Source organism: Atractosteus spatula, chromosome 16, assembly GCF_055471065.1.
Source record: "Atractosteus spatula isolate fAtrSpa1 chromosome 16, fAtrSpa1.hap1, whole genome shotgun sequence".
In the NCBI taxonomy this organism is placed as follows: Eukaryota; Metazoa; Chordata; class Actinopteri; order Semionotiformes; family Lepisosteidae; genus Atractosteus; species Atractosteus spatula.
In genome coordinates, this window is record NC_142721.1 from 3,611,284 (window position 1) to 3,630,135 (window position 18,852).

An 18,852-nucleotide genomic window follows, 5' to 3' on the forward strand; every position below is an offset into this window, starting at 1 on the left:
TTCATCCAGATACACACACTCACGCCATAGCCAACAACAAGCTATAATAGTGGACTATTTCTATATATTCGGCTATGTAAGAAACAAAGTAATTCTCTGATCGGGCTTTGAACCACCTGGGTGTAGTGCACTTCATGACAGTCCATTGCCTATTACCACTAAAAGGACAATAACATATTTTTAAAAAAAACGAACGTCAAATGTTTCCAAAATGTCCCCTTGTGATATTTTAGCTGCTTAGTTACACGACTCCATATTAATATTACTGTCAAGATGTATTAAATCAGTACAACCTTGATTTTTTTTACAATAACAGCAAGTGGTGTTCTTCCCACGTATTCTTAGAAAAGGATAAACATTATAATGTTTTATGAAGTACAGAATATAAGTTTATAATGTTAGAACAAGCATGTTTAAACCACAACTCAATGTAAGTTACCAAGTTAAAGACTTTGATGTATAAAATATTTAGGCTTAGTTAAAATATTTACAGTATGAAGAAGGTGAAAGGTTGTGTACTTTTGTCCAACTAAGCAATCTTGCTTTTATAAAATATACCTACTTTTTAATCAGTTTAATGTTTAACATGCTATAATACACAGTATAAAATTATTAAAAGTCTGAGCAGTATACAATTTAAATTCTGTAATTGGCAAAAGATTGTCCCCTAGCATTAACCAGGATTCGAAACTGGGCGTTTTCTGCCTACAGCCCAAATGCTGCACATGAAACGTTAAGCTCAGCTCAGCTAAGCCCATCTCCACCTGGTGGTATCACAAAGTATTTCATCCTATTTTTAAAAAACATATGGTACTTTGCAGTTCGTTGCAGATCGTACACCGCGTTTTAGTGCAACATACGTTGCGTTTTTTAAAGGCTCTATCTGTATGTGGATTTTTTTCCTGAAATCTACAACTGATGAGGTGATATATGGTGATATATGCAATTACAATAAAAGAGAGATTACAAGTTTACCATTTTTGTGTATGCACTAACATGACTGGGCCCATCCACATGATAAGCAAAACCAAATACATTTAGGACAGCACAGGATTCTGCTGAAAGAGAACAACAATGTGAAGCATCAATATGAATATTAAAATCTTCTCTAAAATTTAAAGCCTTTGAAATCTGGCACAGAAGCCCCAAACTATTAAATTCAACTTTGGTGAGCTGTGTAAAAGTTGTGGAAATGCTGGAGACAAGTTATAAATGAAGTTCAATTATTTAAAAACAGATATAGCTAATGGTCTCAGAGCTGTGTTAAATCAGTCTATATCTACCAGATACCACAATACAATACCTTAGTAAGTACCAACAAAAAGGAAATTAACTACAGAATAACTGAATTTCTGTTTCCTCTGCTGCATCTTCTGAACAGAAAATAAAGTGCAGAGACATGCTTCTATTCACATATAATTTTAGAACTATTGTTTAGAACTCATATCTGGGCTCTTTTAGAAAATGGCAGTTGAAATTTTTGAGTCACTTAACTACTAAAGTACCAAATGGCCAAGAAGGACCAAATGGCCTCCTCTCATTTGCAAACCCCCTTACAGTATATGTTCTTTACTCTGAAATCACACTATTATAGGACTGAATGGGATTGGAAGAAATCTGTTCGGGATAAGTGCAGTTGCTTATTTAATTACTGAATTCGTATGTTTTGTGTTTATGATTCACTCAGAAAGAATTAAATAAACTTTTGGATTCACTTTCTGAGCAATCCTTAGCCTTTAACTTTCACCTTTCTTTGACAAGACCAGGCTGCTTAATCAGTTATTCATAGTAAAGCTTTTAAAATCCAGACCTCTCCAGAGAAATGCCATGATATTGCAGAAGATTTCCAGGAGGCGGTGAAATTTGATACCCACATTAATGTATAGTTTATTCTGTTTATTTTTCTATACACATTCCTTCCCTTTAAACTGTGGTCCAATACTGCCTTTCAGGTAAGACCTTAACCACTTGTAGGGTTCGAGTCACAAGATGCTACAGCTAAAGAGAAATGAGCAGTGGTTAATTGCATGTCAAAAATTAAAAAAGAATGAAGAGAAAACATATGTGACATGGTATACAGTCATGCTTGAAAGTTTGTCCATAATTTGAGATTTTTTGTTTTTCTAACCACAAAATGCATATTTAATCAGAATTTGTCACTTCCTTATTGAAACAAAGTATAAAGTATAATTATAAACATCAGCAGAACTGAGGAAAAAAGTAGTGGTCCATCAATCTGGACAAGGTTATAAAGCCATTTTAAATTTATTGAAGGAAAGAAGTTTTAAACTTGTTGTTAATTTGCATTCCTGACTTTCTCTAGCTTGTGTTGGGGAGTTTAGATTTATTAGTTTTACCTCTGTTTAGACTGAAAGGGATGTACCCCCTCATTCCATCTCAGGTGTTGATATGCGTTTTGGTGCTGTTAGGTTTGGAACAACATGTGCGTGACTCATCTTCGGAGGCACTGATGGAATGAAAGTGTCAAGCAGAACTGCTGTAATGATATATTGCACCCCTGCACCTTGTAGTGCCTAGGGAACCGAAGGAGACTGATGGGATATGTTCTGTCAATGCATTTCTTCAGATAAAATATTTAGGAGAAAATGTTATTTTTTTGTTTTTTCTTTTCCTCTTAATCACACATTCAGAAGGGTAGTAATTGGCTCTTTTCATAAGGGTGAGAGTTAATACCAGCCTTAATTGGGGGTGAAATATACAGTAGCAGGCAGGTGTGTTCTACTGTATCTAAGTTATAATCTTCCAGCTCTTTTAAAAACTATTGTATTGAGATAGAACAAAATGTAATCAAAAAGGAAATTAGCACATTTCAGTTGGAAAATTGGAAGTGTTTGGTAATAAAGTTGTTTATTTTAGTCCACAGTGAAGATATAGAATCAGTGTTGGAATTTATTGTTCCTTGTGAACAAGCATTTTGTTAATTTTGAAAGTTAAAGAAAAAAATACCATACATTCACGGTGGTGCCTCTTCCATTTGCTCCTTTTGTTTATATGCAGCTCACTGCTTGAACCTCTGTGCACTCTGTGCAGTCTTTCATCATCTCCAGCTGCCAGTTATAAGGCTTAGATACCATTTGTTCCCCTTCTGAATCACTTTGTAGATGCCTTTGGTACCTGAATAAAAGATTAAAACCCTGTTTTTCGCCCATTAAAATTCGCTGACCCACGGTAACAATTTATAAATTTCATATTCAGGATAAATCCTTCATTACTAATAAGTACTATTCTTCAGTCCTCTAAGCCTACAGTACATGTAGACACTCTAATTTCAGCTATCATTAGATACTCTGTGATTAATTATTCAATTCGAAAATAGATATGATTAATTCATTGGTGAAAATCATTAAATTAATGCAATTTAGGAAAAGCTTAAAGAAAATTATCATTTCTGTTTATGAACTACACTTAAAGCATGTTGTTGACTGAACAAAATCCACATGTGCCAAAACATCCTGGTCACTGTAAGTCAGTGGGTTTGTCTTATTTTGTGAAACTTAGAGGATATTAATAGACCAAACTTTTGTGCTAATATTCCCCTCAGAAAATTGAAAAAAATGAAAAGTTTCTCCAAAAACATGTAATAAATAGCATGACAATTCCTACAGCTGGGAACAGAGTGTGTCAGTCTGCTGATTTTCTCAAAAACAAAATTAAAGAACGGAAACAAAATGGCAGTGCATCTGTACTGACAAATTTACAGATGGTAAAGGTCTGTTTGTTTTGCACAATTTGTTTTACAAGGACAACCGAGCAGCAGTGAACTGATGTGTTCTTGCAGAGTAGAAGGCCTTTAGAACCCGTGAATTAGTATTTGATGGCTCGGGGCATTGTGAAATGTTTAAATGCATCTGAAGTGAATATTAAAAAGCAACGTGATTCAGGTGCAGGCTTATTCAGCACATTTAACATGTAATGCTTACATAGAAGCCCTTGTCAGAAGTAAAATGGCAATTATTTTCCAGAAGGACGACAAGCTTGCTGCAACCATGAAAACGTATACAGTATAAACATGGTCCAAGCAGAAAAATACCTTTGAAGAACATCTGAGAGATAAAATCTTTTACGAAACAAGCTGTACTTTACCCCTATACAGTACCAATAAAACGTGAAAATCTACAAATAAACCAAAAGTCTAATTGGATCACCATAAAAGTGTTAATGAAAGATAAAGATAACATGCTTAAAGGTAATACATAAGACTTTGGAATTATTTTATTAAAATAGTTCAACAGGCTATTGCTACTTGCTATTTGAACAAACTTTCTAAAAAAGGAATAGTCCATTATTATTATATTATAAAGAACAGTCCAGTCCTGTGAATCCTTATTTTCAGTAACTGGTGGCACCTCTTTGAACAGCAATAATATCTTCTAGATGTCTCCTGTAACGTTTTATTAGTTTCTTGAATCAGCTTTTATTAATTTTGCTGATTTAAGGGTTTCTTTACACAAACGGCTCACTTCTCTAACTCACTTCTCAATGCAAAATTAAAAATTTCTTCAACCATTCTTCAGGCATTGTGTTGAAGATTTGCTTATATGTTTAGTATCATTAAAATCAAAGACCTCAAAGTCTTCTCTGTTCAGGACTAAAAAGATACAGTAATTTAGCCTGTCATTGCTGGATGTTCCCTTTAGCTCCTGAATGCTCTTATTTGGACTGATAACCATGGAAGCAATGTCCTTGCCCCACTCCTAAGACTTGGGTAGTCGCGCACTTTTATCCTTTGAGCTTCATTGTTTCCCTCTGCTCCACCTCAACAGCACTTATTCTTGCCATTGCAAGATTCCTTCAATGATTCAGTGAGAATTCATTCTCCAGAGAAAAACCTTCCAGGAGGAAAACGCCGTCTGTGTCCCCTTGAGGGTTTTCTTTTGTAGTCGATGGTGTACTGTACATGCTCATTCTGGTCTCACCGCTCCTAAATGGCTGGTGGTAATAATAATGGACATTCACGAGGAATGACAGCAGCCGAAAGCTTGGGAGAAATTAGTATCATTTATTGTGATGTGGAGATTTGGCGTAACCCGCTTGGCTGAGGGCCAACCTCCCGGCCGTTGGACGGGGAGGATAGGACCCCCATGCGACCAATTGGGTAGCTGCAAAGGTGGAGAGGGGGTGGAGGAGGGATGCAGAAAACGAACGAGGAAGAGGAGAGGGTGACGTTTGATATTTATGGAGACCGGTTGCTTACGTCAGGATTAGTGAGAATTGCAGCAGCTGTGTCGAATGAGCGCGGCTGCCTTCATTCCTCCCGAACTTTCATTAAGAACTCCATTAGGTTACACTGATGATGCTTCATAGCATTTATATATTTTCACTCCAGTATTACTCAAAGCTCTTGACATGCAGAAGGAGACTCATTTCCGTGAGTGCTCCGGCTTTCTCTCAGAGTCATGCTGAACAGGTTAATGGGTGTCTCTAAAGTGTCCCTCGGTTTAGCCTTGTAAGCCATGTGAATACGTTTTGAAAAACATAAGTTGCAACACCACGAGCATTCTAACGATAGGCTGCTAGTTATTATATTGTTAGCAGCATTATGCCACCACCACCTGGTGCTCTTTTCCACTATCTTGGTTATATCTAATCATTTGGCAGTTTGCCGAATCACGATGATCTTAATTGGTAACAGAAATGCACATCTCACAGTAGATCATATTAATGAGGTTGTTTTTCCTCTTGGTGTTAGAAATTACTAAGATGTTTTGCATGGCTGTCAGCCTGAGAAGTACAGTATCACTTTACCAAAAAGCATAACTGACTGGCTTGATGTTACTGGATGTATGTAGCCATTTAATTACAAAATGGCTGATGAGTGGAAAGATATTTGTTGATTTTCAGATGTGACATTTAGAGCGCTGGCTGGTAAAAATAAAAATAATGAGATAATGACGTGCGTGGTATTCTGTGAGGTTCTGCAGTCCTTGGTAAAGTAAAAGAAATGAACATGCTAACACTAGAACACAGAGCTAATAAGCAGTCAGACTTCAGTTGACTGTGGATCCTCTGAGCTGACAGATAATCTTCTCGGTCCAGAGAGAAAGACAGCGGCAGCCCTCAAGGTCATTGTATCTATGGAACAGGAGAGGACAAGGCTAATCAATAGTGTGAGATTTGGAAAAGGAGACTCGGTAAGTGATAAGAGCTAATTTTATACCCACAGAAAGAATGTTCTCTTGAGTAACGATAAGTGTAACCAGGTTCTAAGGCTTAAAAATGATGTCATGTTTTGCAAGAGAATGGGACTATCTGTAGGTTTGTGTAATAGATTTTCAGGTTGCTGTTTAGTGCATTCAGTTTAACATGCTGATGAGATGATGTTTTTTCAGTACAAGCAAGGAGAATATTAAGAATAGAGGACAGATATCAAAGGAACAGGTGAAGTGTTTTAAAAACACAACTGTGATCATACATATTAGTCGGTCCAAAGAAAAATATGTTTTAAAATTGAAACCATTCTCAATCCTTCTCATCTGCCTGTTTTAAACATGATGTAAATACTGGAGGAAGACAGATGCTGGTGGTGCATTGTTTAGCATTGCTGCCTAGGCCCTGGGTTGGTATATTCTTGCCATGTTTGTATGAGTTTCCTTTGGGTTCTCCATCTTCATCTCACAGTCCAGACACATTCTGGTGGGTAAGTTGGCCCTAGATGTGACTGTCTGTATTTCTGTCTGTGTGTGCCCTGTGATGGGCTTCAGCTCCTTCCAGGGACTATCCTGCCTTGCGCCCATTACTTGCTGGGATCAGCTCTAGCTCCCTCGCGACCCTGTATTGGATAAAGTGGTTAGAGAGTGGATGGTTGAAACAAATGTAATGTGCTTTGGGAGAAGACTGAGACTTAATTGACAACGGTAAATGCATATGCACTAGGATGCCATGTGACAGAATGGTAGTATACTGTGTGGCTATGGTTGCTATCACGAAGAAATATGATCGTTTAAATCGCCTTTTCCCATGCCTTCAAAAAAGGTTATTCTAACATCAATTTTCTAATTTCTACCTCCACAAGATTTAGTGTCTTTTTCTGTTAGGACGACTTCTGCTTTCCCGGGGTTTTGTTTTGTGCTTTAGTCAGCTAATTGTTGGCAAGGTAACAAAGCAAACAGAGAGAGACATTTTCTATGACCACTTATCTTGTATACAATAGCTTTCAACTCAAAGCTTTGAGTGGCATTTTGTATCAGTGTAAGTGATCATTTAGATGCCAAAAATGTTCCTTAGACTTATAGAAGTAATGTTGGAGCAAGATCCTTGTTATTCTTTCCTGACAATTAGAAAGAATTACTGGGTGGAGCCATACTACAGCACAAAAAAAAACAGTCTTGAACAGAGTGCATTGTCACAGTCCTACTGTACTTGACAGAACTGGGTTAGACTGGCAAATAAAGTGGTGATAAGGGAACACAGAGTAAACATTCATTTGTGTTCTCTAACTCCTATTTTGGTCACAGCAATGTTTACTTTATTTGTAACTTTACAGCACGGTAAAATTCCTGGCCAGCAGTGACCTGAACTACACAGACTCCTGCTATAAAGGAGAAATGAACAGGCTCAGCCTGTGTTATTGATATCTTCTCTTCAGTGTCTTTATAAAAAGACACCGACATTCTACCTTCATTTCTGAGTTAGAGTCTCGGTAAAAGTTCTTTCGTGCTTTGTAGACCCCCTCAGTGCTTCTTTTGAAATGAATGTGAGGCAGATACTGCATCAAACTGGCAATCCGACAAGACTGTTTCCAGCTTTGGCAAATTTTCAGCCCCTTTAGAACATGACTGTCCCCCGATAGTTCAGATAGTGTGGGATGAGATATGAGAAGAAACTGCCAGCACCTTGGATATGCCCTCGGCCGCTATCAAACAAAGACATCTGTTGCGCGAAGTGATGTGATAATACAGTAGGTTCTCCGTGGTTTACCAAGGTAGACATGACTAATTAAGAAACGTTCCAAGCCAGCAGCAGTTCATTTCTCATTTCTGTGTATTAAATTCGCTTATCAGTCTCATTGTAGGTTGACGATAAAAAGAAATTAGTTTGTATTTTTCTTTGACAAGTTGTTCAAAATTCATAAAAAAACATAGGAAAGGTTCCTAGAGCCCTAAAAACTGTGACTAACCGACAGTTGTGTAGCTTCTTTCCCCAGGCTATAATTCTCATAAACAAGAACACTTCTTATATTCCTTCTTTGTGACTAGTTGTACATTTAATATTTAACAGGACATGCCACTGATGTTTTTTGTAAATATATGCAGTACTTATTGTACAATTTATTATTCAACTGTATATACTTTTAAATTGTATCACAGATACAATTTCACAGATACAATATCACAGAGATTTGTTTTTATCTGTAGTTTTTTTCTTTTATTTTGTTGGAATTTATGTCGACACCTGCACCAGAGAAATTCCTTGTATATTTTGTACTTGGTAAATAAAAGTTTCTAACTCTAACTCTATTTGGTAGTAAGCAGATCTTCCAGGATCTCATCCAGAACTTTCCTGAAAGAAGCCAGGGTCTCTTAAGTAGCTTGTTCCATACTTCCCAGAAGATGGAGAGATACTGAGCTGTCAGAAAGTCAAGTGTGAGGCTCAAACCTCTACTTCCCAAAGCAACTAGGGTGAATGGGATCAAAGTACAGTACCTTCGACTGCTAGGTCACAGTGTCGTAAATACTAATTAAAAATGTCTGGGTTTTTGCAAACAAAAATTATTAGCATATTCACACTAATCCCTCTGCAGACATATTTTTTTGTATTTAATATGGATGCCTTATAATTGGAAATACTTATGAAGGAATTATGCCCCAGCCTCTGTAGCAGCGAGATTTATCATTATGCTTAGAATTAAGTATTCAGAAGGACTTTTAATAATCTTCCTGTTGCCTTCAACAGACAATAACCCTGATATAGTTTAATTTAGCTCCTCTGAGCTAAGCCTTAGTTAAAAAGGACAAGCCAGGATAACATATATTGGATCAGTCTTGACACTTCCAGTGGTGAAGTGTCCAACACTCAGTGCCTCTTTGTCTACAACCCCAAGATGGGGGGAGGAGACATCTAGAGTGGGACTGCAGTGGGTCACAAGGATAAATAACCGATGAGAGAACAGTAGAGCTGTACACCTGATGACATCACATCCAATCACCATGATTTTAAATCACCTGGATTTAAAAGGTGCTGCACAACAATGGAGCCTTGCTCTCTCTCTTACTCAAAATCTGATAGGCTAATGAACCATGTGACCACAACCACTATTGTTCCAGCCTCAAGAACTCAAGTTTACGTTCAAGAAACACCAGGATTAGAACATGAGTCTACACTTTAAACAAATCTACCCCAAATAGTCCCTGGAATCTCCAGTTGTAGTTTTGTGTGATCAACAAAATTCATCCAGTTGGCCTTTTGAAGACTTCTGAAATGTCAAAGCTGCTATGACCAGGCCAAGCGGATTTTAAGTTTTCACCACCTCAGTCTCACATGCAGACAAACCCAAGTCAGATATTGTGCACAAATTGCTGGAAAGCCACCGAACAGAAAGTCTAAGTGGAATTCTTTCCAATCCCGAAGAGCTGTCTTAGGTAACAGACCATCAGGACTCTCTTTTCCTGTGCCAACAGGACAACCTTTGGCACCAAGCCAACAGAGCAAGGCAGGACAGCTGTAACGAATCCAACTTCATCCATCTGCCTGCAGGGCTTTTAAACTCTTCATAGAATTGCCTGGGATCTCCGTGACTTGGATGAGTAGAAATTCAATGTTCACAATATAGTTTAGTGCACAACAGTAACTACTTGTCTTTGAATGGATGAATATTAAAGCAGTTATATGAGACAGATTCAAACTACAAGGCTGACATTAACACAGCTGACATTAAAATTGTTATAGTAATTTAACCTTTGTAGTAACCTTTATAGTACTATAGTATATTTAACCTTCCTATTACTAGTATTTTTGTAATCTCTGCAGGAATGATCAGCCATTTGTATCACGGAAGATTGATACAATATATTTAATATATTTAACTCTTGTTAGTTTGTTCTATAGTAATACATTTGTATATGTATACTTGGAATGAGCTTACAAATATAGCTCTTTGTTTTGTACAATTGATTCCTTGTATCCGTTAAACTAATTTATGATTGTTCCAGTAAATTTGAACTGGAACACCTCCATTGTGCAACTCAATATTGCTAGCCTTTGCCAGCGATTAGAATATAATTGTTTCTGTAAGACTCCATATTGTACATAATTAATCCATTGTGGTATGTATTCATGGTTATTAGTTGTTTTGTTTTGAAAGGAACTGACATTTTACTAAATAAAATGTGTGCTACTGTTTTGGTGACAAAGCAAAAGAGTACATGATGCCAACATTTTTCTGTCTGCTAAATAAGTACTCCCCCCAAGGGTGTAAGCGATACCACTTGTTTTTAAAATATAAAGTTTCATGAATTCCTTCACAAATGTATTGCCTCTGTGTCAGCATAGCGTACGTTTCTTATACTGGGGAATTAAATAAGCACCAAGTAAAAAAAAACATAGTCAAAAATTATTTTCTGTATTTTTCTGAACAAAAAGGAAATGAATGTTTCCAGAAAACTAGAGTCATACCTGTCTGCACATGAGATGTGACCAATTACACATAAGACAAAGTATTTTTTTAAAACAAATCATTTGTGCTATGTGAGAGTAAGTTTAATGAAAACCCTACAGTAATCAAATTTTTGTATCTCTGAGAATTTCACAATCACACACTTGATAAATCCAGTGAGAAAATATCACACCTGGCGTGGTTTGCTAGTAGCTATTATGCCAGCTAGCATCCTGTACTAGCAGAATAAACAGTATTTAAAATTAAATTCAAAACATCATATTTTATTAATTAAATTGCAGAACATAGCATAGGGTGTTATGGCAGAGTTCAGGGCCTGATGAAATATGTGGAAACAGTTCTGTAACATCCTTCAGGACAGCATTATATCTGCTTGCAGACAGATAAGCTTGCATTTTGCTCTGTATTCATCATTATTTATTCACGTAGCTCAAAACCTCTGTCCATGGAGAGTTAACGTGTACTGTAGCAATAATTACAGTGTATGTAGTGGATTAGACTGTGCAAATATTCAAAGGAGCACCAAATCTTCAGACTGAAACTGTCAGATGTCAAATAGGCCCCTTTATGGATATCAAGAATAATTAAGAAACTGAAAGATCATAAACTGATTAGTTTTAAATTATATTAGTTACAAATTATACTCCCTAATTGTGAGGGGGAAATGTGGGCATTATGGAATACCTGCGGTTAAAGCAGAAGCTTAATTTCAGTGGATGCATATTTAATATGAGAAAAAATCAATAAAAATCCTTAGATTGGAGGTGGGAACTGCATTAGCATTAGGTTCAGTGTTTATGGAGTCTCTGCACAGGGCAGCTGCCAATAAAAGAGAAATCTGTGCTGTATCTGTACCAGAAAGCAGACAAAGAACAGATTACTGATTGAGTCTAGGGAAAGTGAACAGACATGTGATGCAATACATTTTGATTTCATAGAGTTGTTTATCTATCTCTCTGGAATATTATAATCTCACAGATAATGGTAAAAAATCAGTTATTGTACAACTGCAGAGCAGTAGGATATTCTAATTTGTACACATTTACAGTAATTTTTAATTGCTTCATTTTAATGCCTTGGATGATGTTCTGTGACGTTTATCAAGAGTCTCTTGATTGAAGGTGTGATAGAAATCTAAATTGTACCGCAGTTGTCCTTGTTCTTCTTTGTCTGTAAGATCTACAAGGTAGTTCTTTTATATGTACCAGGGAGTGGTTCTTTTTAGTTTTAATTGTTTCATAAGAGATTTCTCACTGTCTGCTAGGTGCTGGCAGAGAAGACAGTGTTGGTGTGCGTGCTTAATACTTGACCGGCTCTTGGCCTTTTGTTAGGGACTCCGCACCCAGAACCTGCCAGACTTTAGCAAATACGGTATCAAGGCCGGCCCAGTGCTGGGATCACAAGCAGGTGATGTTAGTCAGTGCTCTGTGAGAAAGACACGGCAGGATGTTTATCGTGCCCCACAGCAAGGAGGAGGCAGCTGCTAATAAGCAGTGTGAAAAATCCTGCTTCTTTTTCACACGCAGTCTGTAGTTTGCAGGTGAGCCTCCGATTTCTAATTTTAAAAGGGGGTTTCAGTTCTCTTGAGTAATAAGCTGATGTGCGCAGCGGAACTTTCTTCCATGAAAACCCTTAAGCTGGAGTGGAAAGCTAAATTTAGCCTCTGTGGGTACAGAGTCCCTACAGAGAGCAGATACCTCTGTGTTGGTTGTGTGCCTTGAAAACAGTCAGACACAGCATTAGCACTGATATAGTGTATAAGTGGGTCACAGGTTGAAAAGCACACAAACAAATGAAAGCTTACACATCTGCACAGGAGAGTCTGAACAGTTGTGTGGCTACTCAGAAGCCTTTGCCTCTGCCTTTGGAGATAAAACAAAAAAAAAGATGAAGCTCAGATTCCTAAACATGCTGTATGGGTTTGCTGGTTACAAACTCCATCCTTACTTTGGAAAATGAGGAAGGCAGGGCAGCATCAACAGGACAGATTAAGAAGGACTGGTGGGATTCCTGCATCTTCCATACTCATGGTGTTAAACGTAAGCAGTACAAGACTGAGTCTTGGCCACCAATGTGCTTCCGCTGGTAATGGAATGTCAAATGGCTTGACATCCTATGTCCTCTTCTTATTGTCCTCGAACAGTCCTTTAAAAATAAGACTTCATGCAGGGAGTCACCATGTAGCACACATTTGACAGCATATTCCTCTCTTTCCTCTCTCTCCCTCGTACAGAAAGCCAGCTGCTCCCAGGGAACAACTTCACCACGGAATGCAACATTCCCGGGAACTTCATGTGTGGGGACGGGACGTGTGTGCCGGGGGCCTGGCAGTGCGATGGGCTCCCCGACTGCTTTGACATGAGTGACGAGAAGGGCTGCCGTGAGTCTGCTTTACTGACCCCCTCTCCCTGGCTCTGCTCACAGTCATGTCGCCATGCTGGCTTGGCACATGTCACGCCCTGACTGCTTTTCTCCCAGGCATGTGACAGTGCTGTAGAAGAGCACAAGACGGTAAAGAGGAATAGTTTCAACTGCAGCACAGGGAGTGCACGCACCAATACAGCATCATGTCTTGAATAAAACTGAGAACCTTACAATACACATAAAATGATGCGTGTTTTCTGTGTTAAAATGAAAAAAACTCAGTTGTTCACATATTAAGCAGAATGTATTACACAGTTCAGTAGAGAGGGGAAGGTAGAATTAATATTGAAATCCAAACCCCATATTTTTGTCTTTTTAGAGTGATCTTGCTCTTTGAGATGGCACACTGTATAAATGAGACTGCAGAATTTCAGGATTCTGTCAATTATTTGACTTTCAATTCTCCATGGCTCATTTACTTAAGATCAATACAACTTTAACCAAATATTAATGACTGTATATGGGCAGCTAGGAGCCGCTGGACTGTTTTTTAAACTTTGCAGGAATTGTGAAAATTGTTTCAATCATTGATTCTTTTTTTGTTCCAGACATTCAGAGCCAACAGAATAACAGAATAACTCACTAATTCTGCACATCTTCATATCCATTCACATTTGTGCGGCACTTTACTCTTTCTTTACTCTTTTCTTGTTTGCTCTTACGTGAGTCCTATTTGTAATTTTTGTAAATTCAATTTTGGCGTCCTATTTGAATAATCTTTCATCATGCAGACCAGACAAATTACTCATGAATTCTGGACAGAGCTTTCCATTACACTCTATACCAAAACTCTATTTCCTGATTTTGTTTTTTCTTTTTTTCTGTTTTAGATTTTTTCCTGCTTTCCTCACTACAGGTTATAGTGACCCGCCACATGTGCCTCTGTCCCCTGTTTGACTTGAGAACCATTATGAGATTCAAACTTTAACATGCACTCCAGGCCATGAACGTAACCCGTATATACTGTAACACTCAATTGTATTGACATTGGCTGTGAAACTCAGCTCAAGGCTAGTTAAAATCCAAACATCTGTGGTGCAATCAAGCATGTCACTGCTGATAAACATCAGGTATCTAAAGTTTCTTTCTTTGGAAACTGTTACTTTGAATTAAAATTAAACAGAGCACATTTTTTACTTATGGTGAGTTAATGTTTTCGACTGTCTCCTCCTACTGGAGGTGTGAAGTTTCTCTACATTTTTCCTAACAGTCCCTGCAGTTCACCCTAATATTTAGACAATAACTCGTATGTCAGATGTGGACACAATGAGTTGTGTGTGTAAAGAGGGCAAAGCAAGTGCACTTTTCCTTTACCTTGACTGCTAAAATACTTTACTTTGAGTATTTCAGAATATAAAAACAAATGACCTCTTTATTCACTCAGCATTTACACTAAGAACATTTACTTACAGAAAGAAAACTATCTCACACTAAACATATGTTTCCAGTTTGCTTATAGGGCTGCCCTTTAGCAGAGAACATGCACATTCCTTTAAGAACAACAGCAAAACAGAAAGGGGTTTATTCTGTCTTTTCAAACTTCCCAGTAAAACTCCTATCATGTGATGGCTCTCCATCACATGCTGCAGATGATGAGATCAGTTTGCTAATTTTACATTCTAGGATCAAATGCTTTGTACATGTACATGTAGCGATCATGATTTGAGTTAATTTATTTAGGTAAATTGACATAAAAGGATCTTGCGGAATATAGGAAACAATTTTGCCGGAATATCATCAGAGTCTTTGTCTGAATGAAGACAAAAATATGTCCACGCAGGGCCTTATTTTAACATGGATAAATTGCACTTTATAATTGCATATGCTTGAGTTTGTTTTAAATTTGTTTAGTTAGAGAATTAACATTTAGATGTGTGTTGTGTTTCAGAATAAAGGAATCAGACTTGAAATCTGAGTCTGTCTTAAACCTTGGCTGGTTCCTAAGAGATGTTTCATAAGTAGCAAAAGTTCACCCCAGTTTCTCTCGTGAATGCAAGCTGTGAGTGCATAATCTGGGCAGGTGGAGTGCATCAAAGGTTTTCTGAATTCGACTGTGGTGGTGATGAGTTTTATTTGAAGATGTGCTGCTAGGGTTTAGCTCTATTAACCTCCTGGTTGGGAATCTCCCTTTTCCAGACTCTAATCCCTCCTTCTCCTCCCCTTCAGCCTCTGGCAGGCTGCTAGTTGTTCCCTGTAGTGTACTGTATGTGCGGCACGAATCAGAACTGCTTTGCGAGCCTTGTTTCCTTTTATTCTGGCACAGATTTTTAATTTCCAGATTTCAAAACTTGGTTTCAGTTAGTAAATCTGTTCAGTCCCTTTAAAAATAGTTTTCCTCTGGGCCTTTCTCTTTCTTCCCTTCCCTGTTCAGTGCTGTACTGTTAGATTTTAAAGGGACAAATGCAAATGCACTAGCATTTCTTGCAAAAAACCTGTTGTACAGCTTTAAAGTCCTTCATAGACTGTATTATCACATTTCTATGCATCTGGAAAACTGCAAATGTTGGATTTTTTATTTTCTCTTAGATTATCTATTGCCGGTCTGGTTTTAATGTACTGCACAAAATGCATTACCACTACAGTTTAAGGCCTGTTCAACTCATTCTCCCGTACAGTATGTTAATTCAGCTCTTCATTGCAAGCTGTATTTCTCACAGAAAAAGTAAAATAAATATGCAGTTTAGCAAGACCAGGTTCTACCAGCTTTTAATACTATCATGCTGTATACTGGCACCAAAATGCCGTAAGCTATAGAGAATGCAGATAGTGCCACTGTTAAGATGCATGTCAAGTGGGGTTTTGTCACTGACTGGTTCCTTCATAATGCTGCATTCCTGAGGCAGGCCTGCCCCATGGGAGCTCGTGCTATTTTGAAAGGCAGAACTAATTTCCGGAACAGTTTTGACAGTGTTTTGCATTAGTTTAGTTTTTGCTTCTATGTTCAAATTAAACTTTGATTTGCTTGCAGGCAACTCTTATTCTTAAAGTTTACTACATACTGCAACAGGAACAGACCCTCTCATGAATCTCTACGGTTGTCTGTTTTTAGCAGGCGTGTGCCAATATTTGTGTCTTCCTGGTTTTGACTTTTCACATGGCTTTGAATCGACGGACATCACTTAAAGGGCAAATAATGACCTCTATAGATTCAGTATTACTAAGAAAGTTCTTCTTTATGTATATAATCCATTTGATGTTATCTATGTGTCAGTTTGGATGCACAGTTGTCGTTTTTTCAGTCTTTACAAATCCTATAACCCTACCCTCAGTTATCACCAATTGTCCCTGTCATACTATTTGAAGCTGTCCCTCTCTGGACCATTCCGATAATCAGGCGTACAAGACTTGTGAGCCAGTATGGCCACACTCAGTGGTAAGGTATAGAGAAAGACTTGTGCATCAATATTAATATCAATATCATGTTTTATTCATTTGAATTTACCTCCAGGTCAGGGAATTATGTTGGCTGTGACCTGGTAGCTGCTGCTATTACAGCAGTCATTGTGCTACAGGAATTTTTTACATCTCATAACATGTCATTGTTGCAACAACAGTCCATTAGTTATGATAAAACTAAAGCATACTGTACACTGCTGGGCAAAAGCTGCTCTTTTCAGTGATTTTCCTTTTGGTTCAGAAACACTTATGGTAATTCACTGAAATTGTAGTAATTTTTTTTAGTTTAAGGTGACAGTTAATCCTGATACATCTGTATTTTCTTGTGCAAATGTGTCATCAAAGTTACTATGGCTTTTGGGTTCGTGTCTCTGCCATGAAGGCTGTATTTCTGTGATTTGAATCAAAATGATATATTTTTTATTTGAGAAATTCAACTGAGAAACTGAAATTCCCATAATGCAATTTTTCAGTTAGAAAAATTAATTTCATAGTCACACCTTTTGTTTCTGAGTATCCATTTCTGTTGTATTTTTAAAGTTTGGAAAGAAAAGGATGTCCTGGCTTTGCTGCTTGTTTACAGTTACACATTACCGTAGCTTTATGGCATTGAAGCTCAAATAAAACAGTTCAAAATTTCCAAAAAATATGTTTGAATTCGTTATTTTGTTGAATTCTGAAATTCTGCCCTGAGAATAATGTGATTTACTGAAGTACTGTATTTACTGTATCTATGATTCCATTTGAGAAAAATATTCAGTGCCAATTATCTTGAATTAGGTTTTGTTTTTGCCTGCAGGTGTTCTGTTTATCTCCTCTTACATTTTTCTTATTTATTGGTTTCATTTAATAGTTGTTTTTATTCAGGATTTTCAGTACGAGTCATACAATTTCAAATCAAAACTTAGAAGTAATGGGGTGGGATATAAATCTGTACTCTTGTATTTTATGACCAAGTTTCTTATTTTTTTTTATTTTTAAGTCTTTCTATTGCTTTGTCTTAATTCTTGTTCTCAAAGTGCAGAGTTTAATGTAAATAATATATCTTGTTCTTATAATATCTGATAACGTAATATTAAACTTCAGATCTGATGTGACTGTCTTGCCATAGTTTAATATCCTGTGTCATTTTTCACAAATTTCTTCAGAAATGAAAAATCGAAAAGAAAAAAAAACACAAAAGCAAACCAATGAAACTAAGTGACCCATTGTGAAATGGATGAGATGGACTGTTGTGCATATTTCTTTGAAGCCCTATTTTTTCTTATACATGCAAATGTTTACAGAGCAAATGACACTGTCATTAAAAGATATACTGTAAATCTCTTCTGTTGTTCGCAAGTTATATCTTATGAGGGTTTTTTTTGCAGATGCCACAACCCTCTGTATGGTCTCTCGGTCCCGTTTGGTTGTGTTGCTGTACCTTACAGTGATGCCACCAGACAGACACTCAAAAGTAACTGCTGACTCATCCCTCAGTTCCTCAGATGCTTTGACTGTAGCTAGAGAACCATGATGTTAATACAGTGGAACTAAGCACAGAGCTGAAAGAAGTGTTTCTAAACCCAATGAGCCACAGGTATATGGAATACATTACCAGGATGATTTGAGAAAGGCTACACTTTTTTAAGAAATGACTGGAGTAGCCCCTAGCATCCATCTGCCTCTATGCTACAGAATAGCATAAATGACCTTTCTCGACTTTATAATATTCATCATGCCTTTATATCCTCGGGGCTCACATATGAGCACCAGCTCTTCAGCAGTGTAGAAAGGCAGGTGGCTTCAATTATAAATAGAACTGCAGTTGTTCCTGGCGAGACCAGGCATGCTTGGCAGGGTATGTTATCACGCTAATCCTCTTAAAAGAGTTTTTTTATGCAGTCTATGCAAACTCCTTTTGACCATTACTTAGAGGCTCCTCAACAGAGCTATGTCTCCCCCTAGCTGCAGGGCTGTGATCCTGCTGTGAAGTTCTGGTTTGCAGGAGCTGCTCATGCATTGGCAAATATTATCATATTAAAACATTTAGCCAGCTCTGTCTACAAAGAAAAAAAAACGTAAAGATATTAATGGTGCCTATCACTACCAAGTGATTCCTACAGGTTTTTTTAAGGCTGTTTTTGGTGAACAGCTTTGTGTTCAAATTTGGAAATGACCTAGTTTGTGAACTTTATGCTTTGTCAGATGGGATTAGTTTGATGGTTTTGTGAAGGGAGCTAGATTCCAGGTGTTTGGACTGTGTTTAATTTTGATTGTGTGTCATTTTGTTTCAGTGTTGATTGTAAGGTAGTCCTTTGATTTCTTTCTTACTTTGGGTAAGTAAGTAGTCTTGTGTTCCCCGGAGCCTGCTGCACTGCCAGGTTCTGAAGGTGACATCCTGCTGGGACACAGGGGAG

At 37.5% G+C, this 18,852-nt stretch overlaps 1 protein-coding gene across 1 annotated transcript in view; it reads left to right on the forward strand.

The window, feature by feature from the left end:
* Positions 1–18,852, forward strand: part of ldlrad3 (low density lipoprotein receptor class A domain containing 3) — a 78,288-nt gene that overhangs the window by 15,628 nt on the left and 43,808 nt on the right. Inside the window, exon 2 of the mRNA XM_088934715.1 lies at positions 12,867–13,013. Coding sequence (XP_088790841.1) covers positions 12,867–13,013 — 147 coding nt within the window. The remainder of the gene's footprint in view (positions 1–12,866; positions 13,014–18,852) is intronic.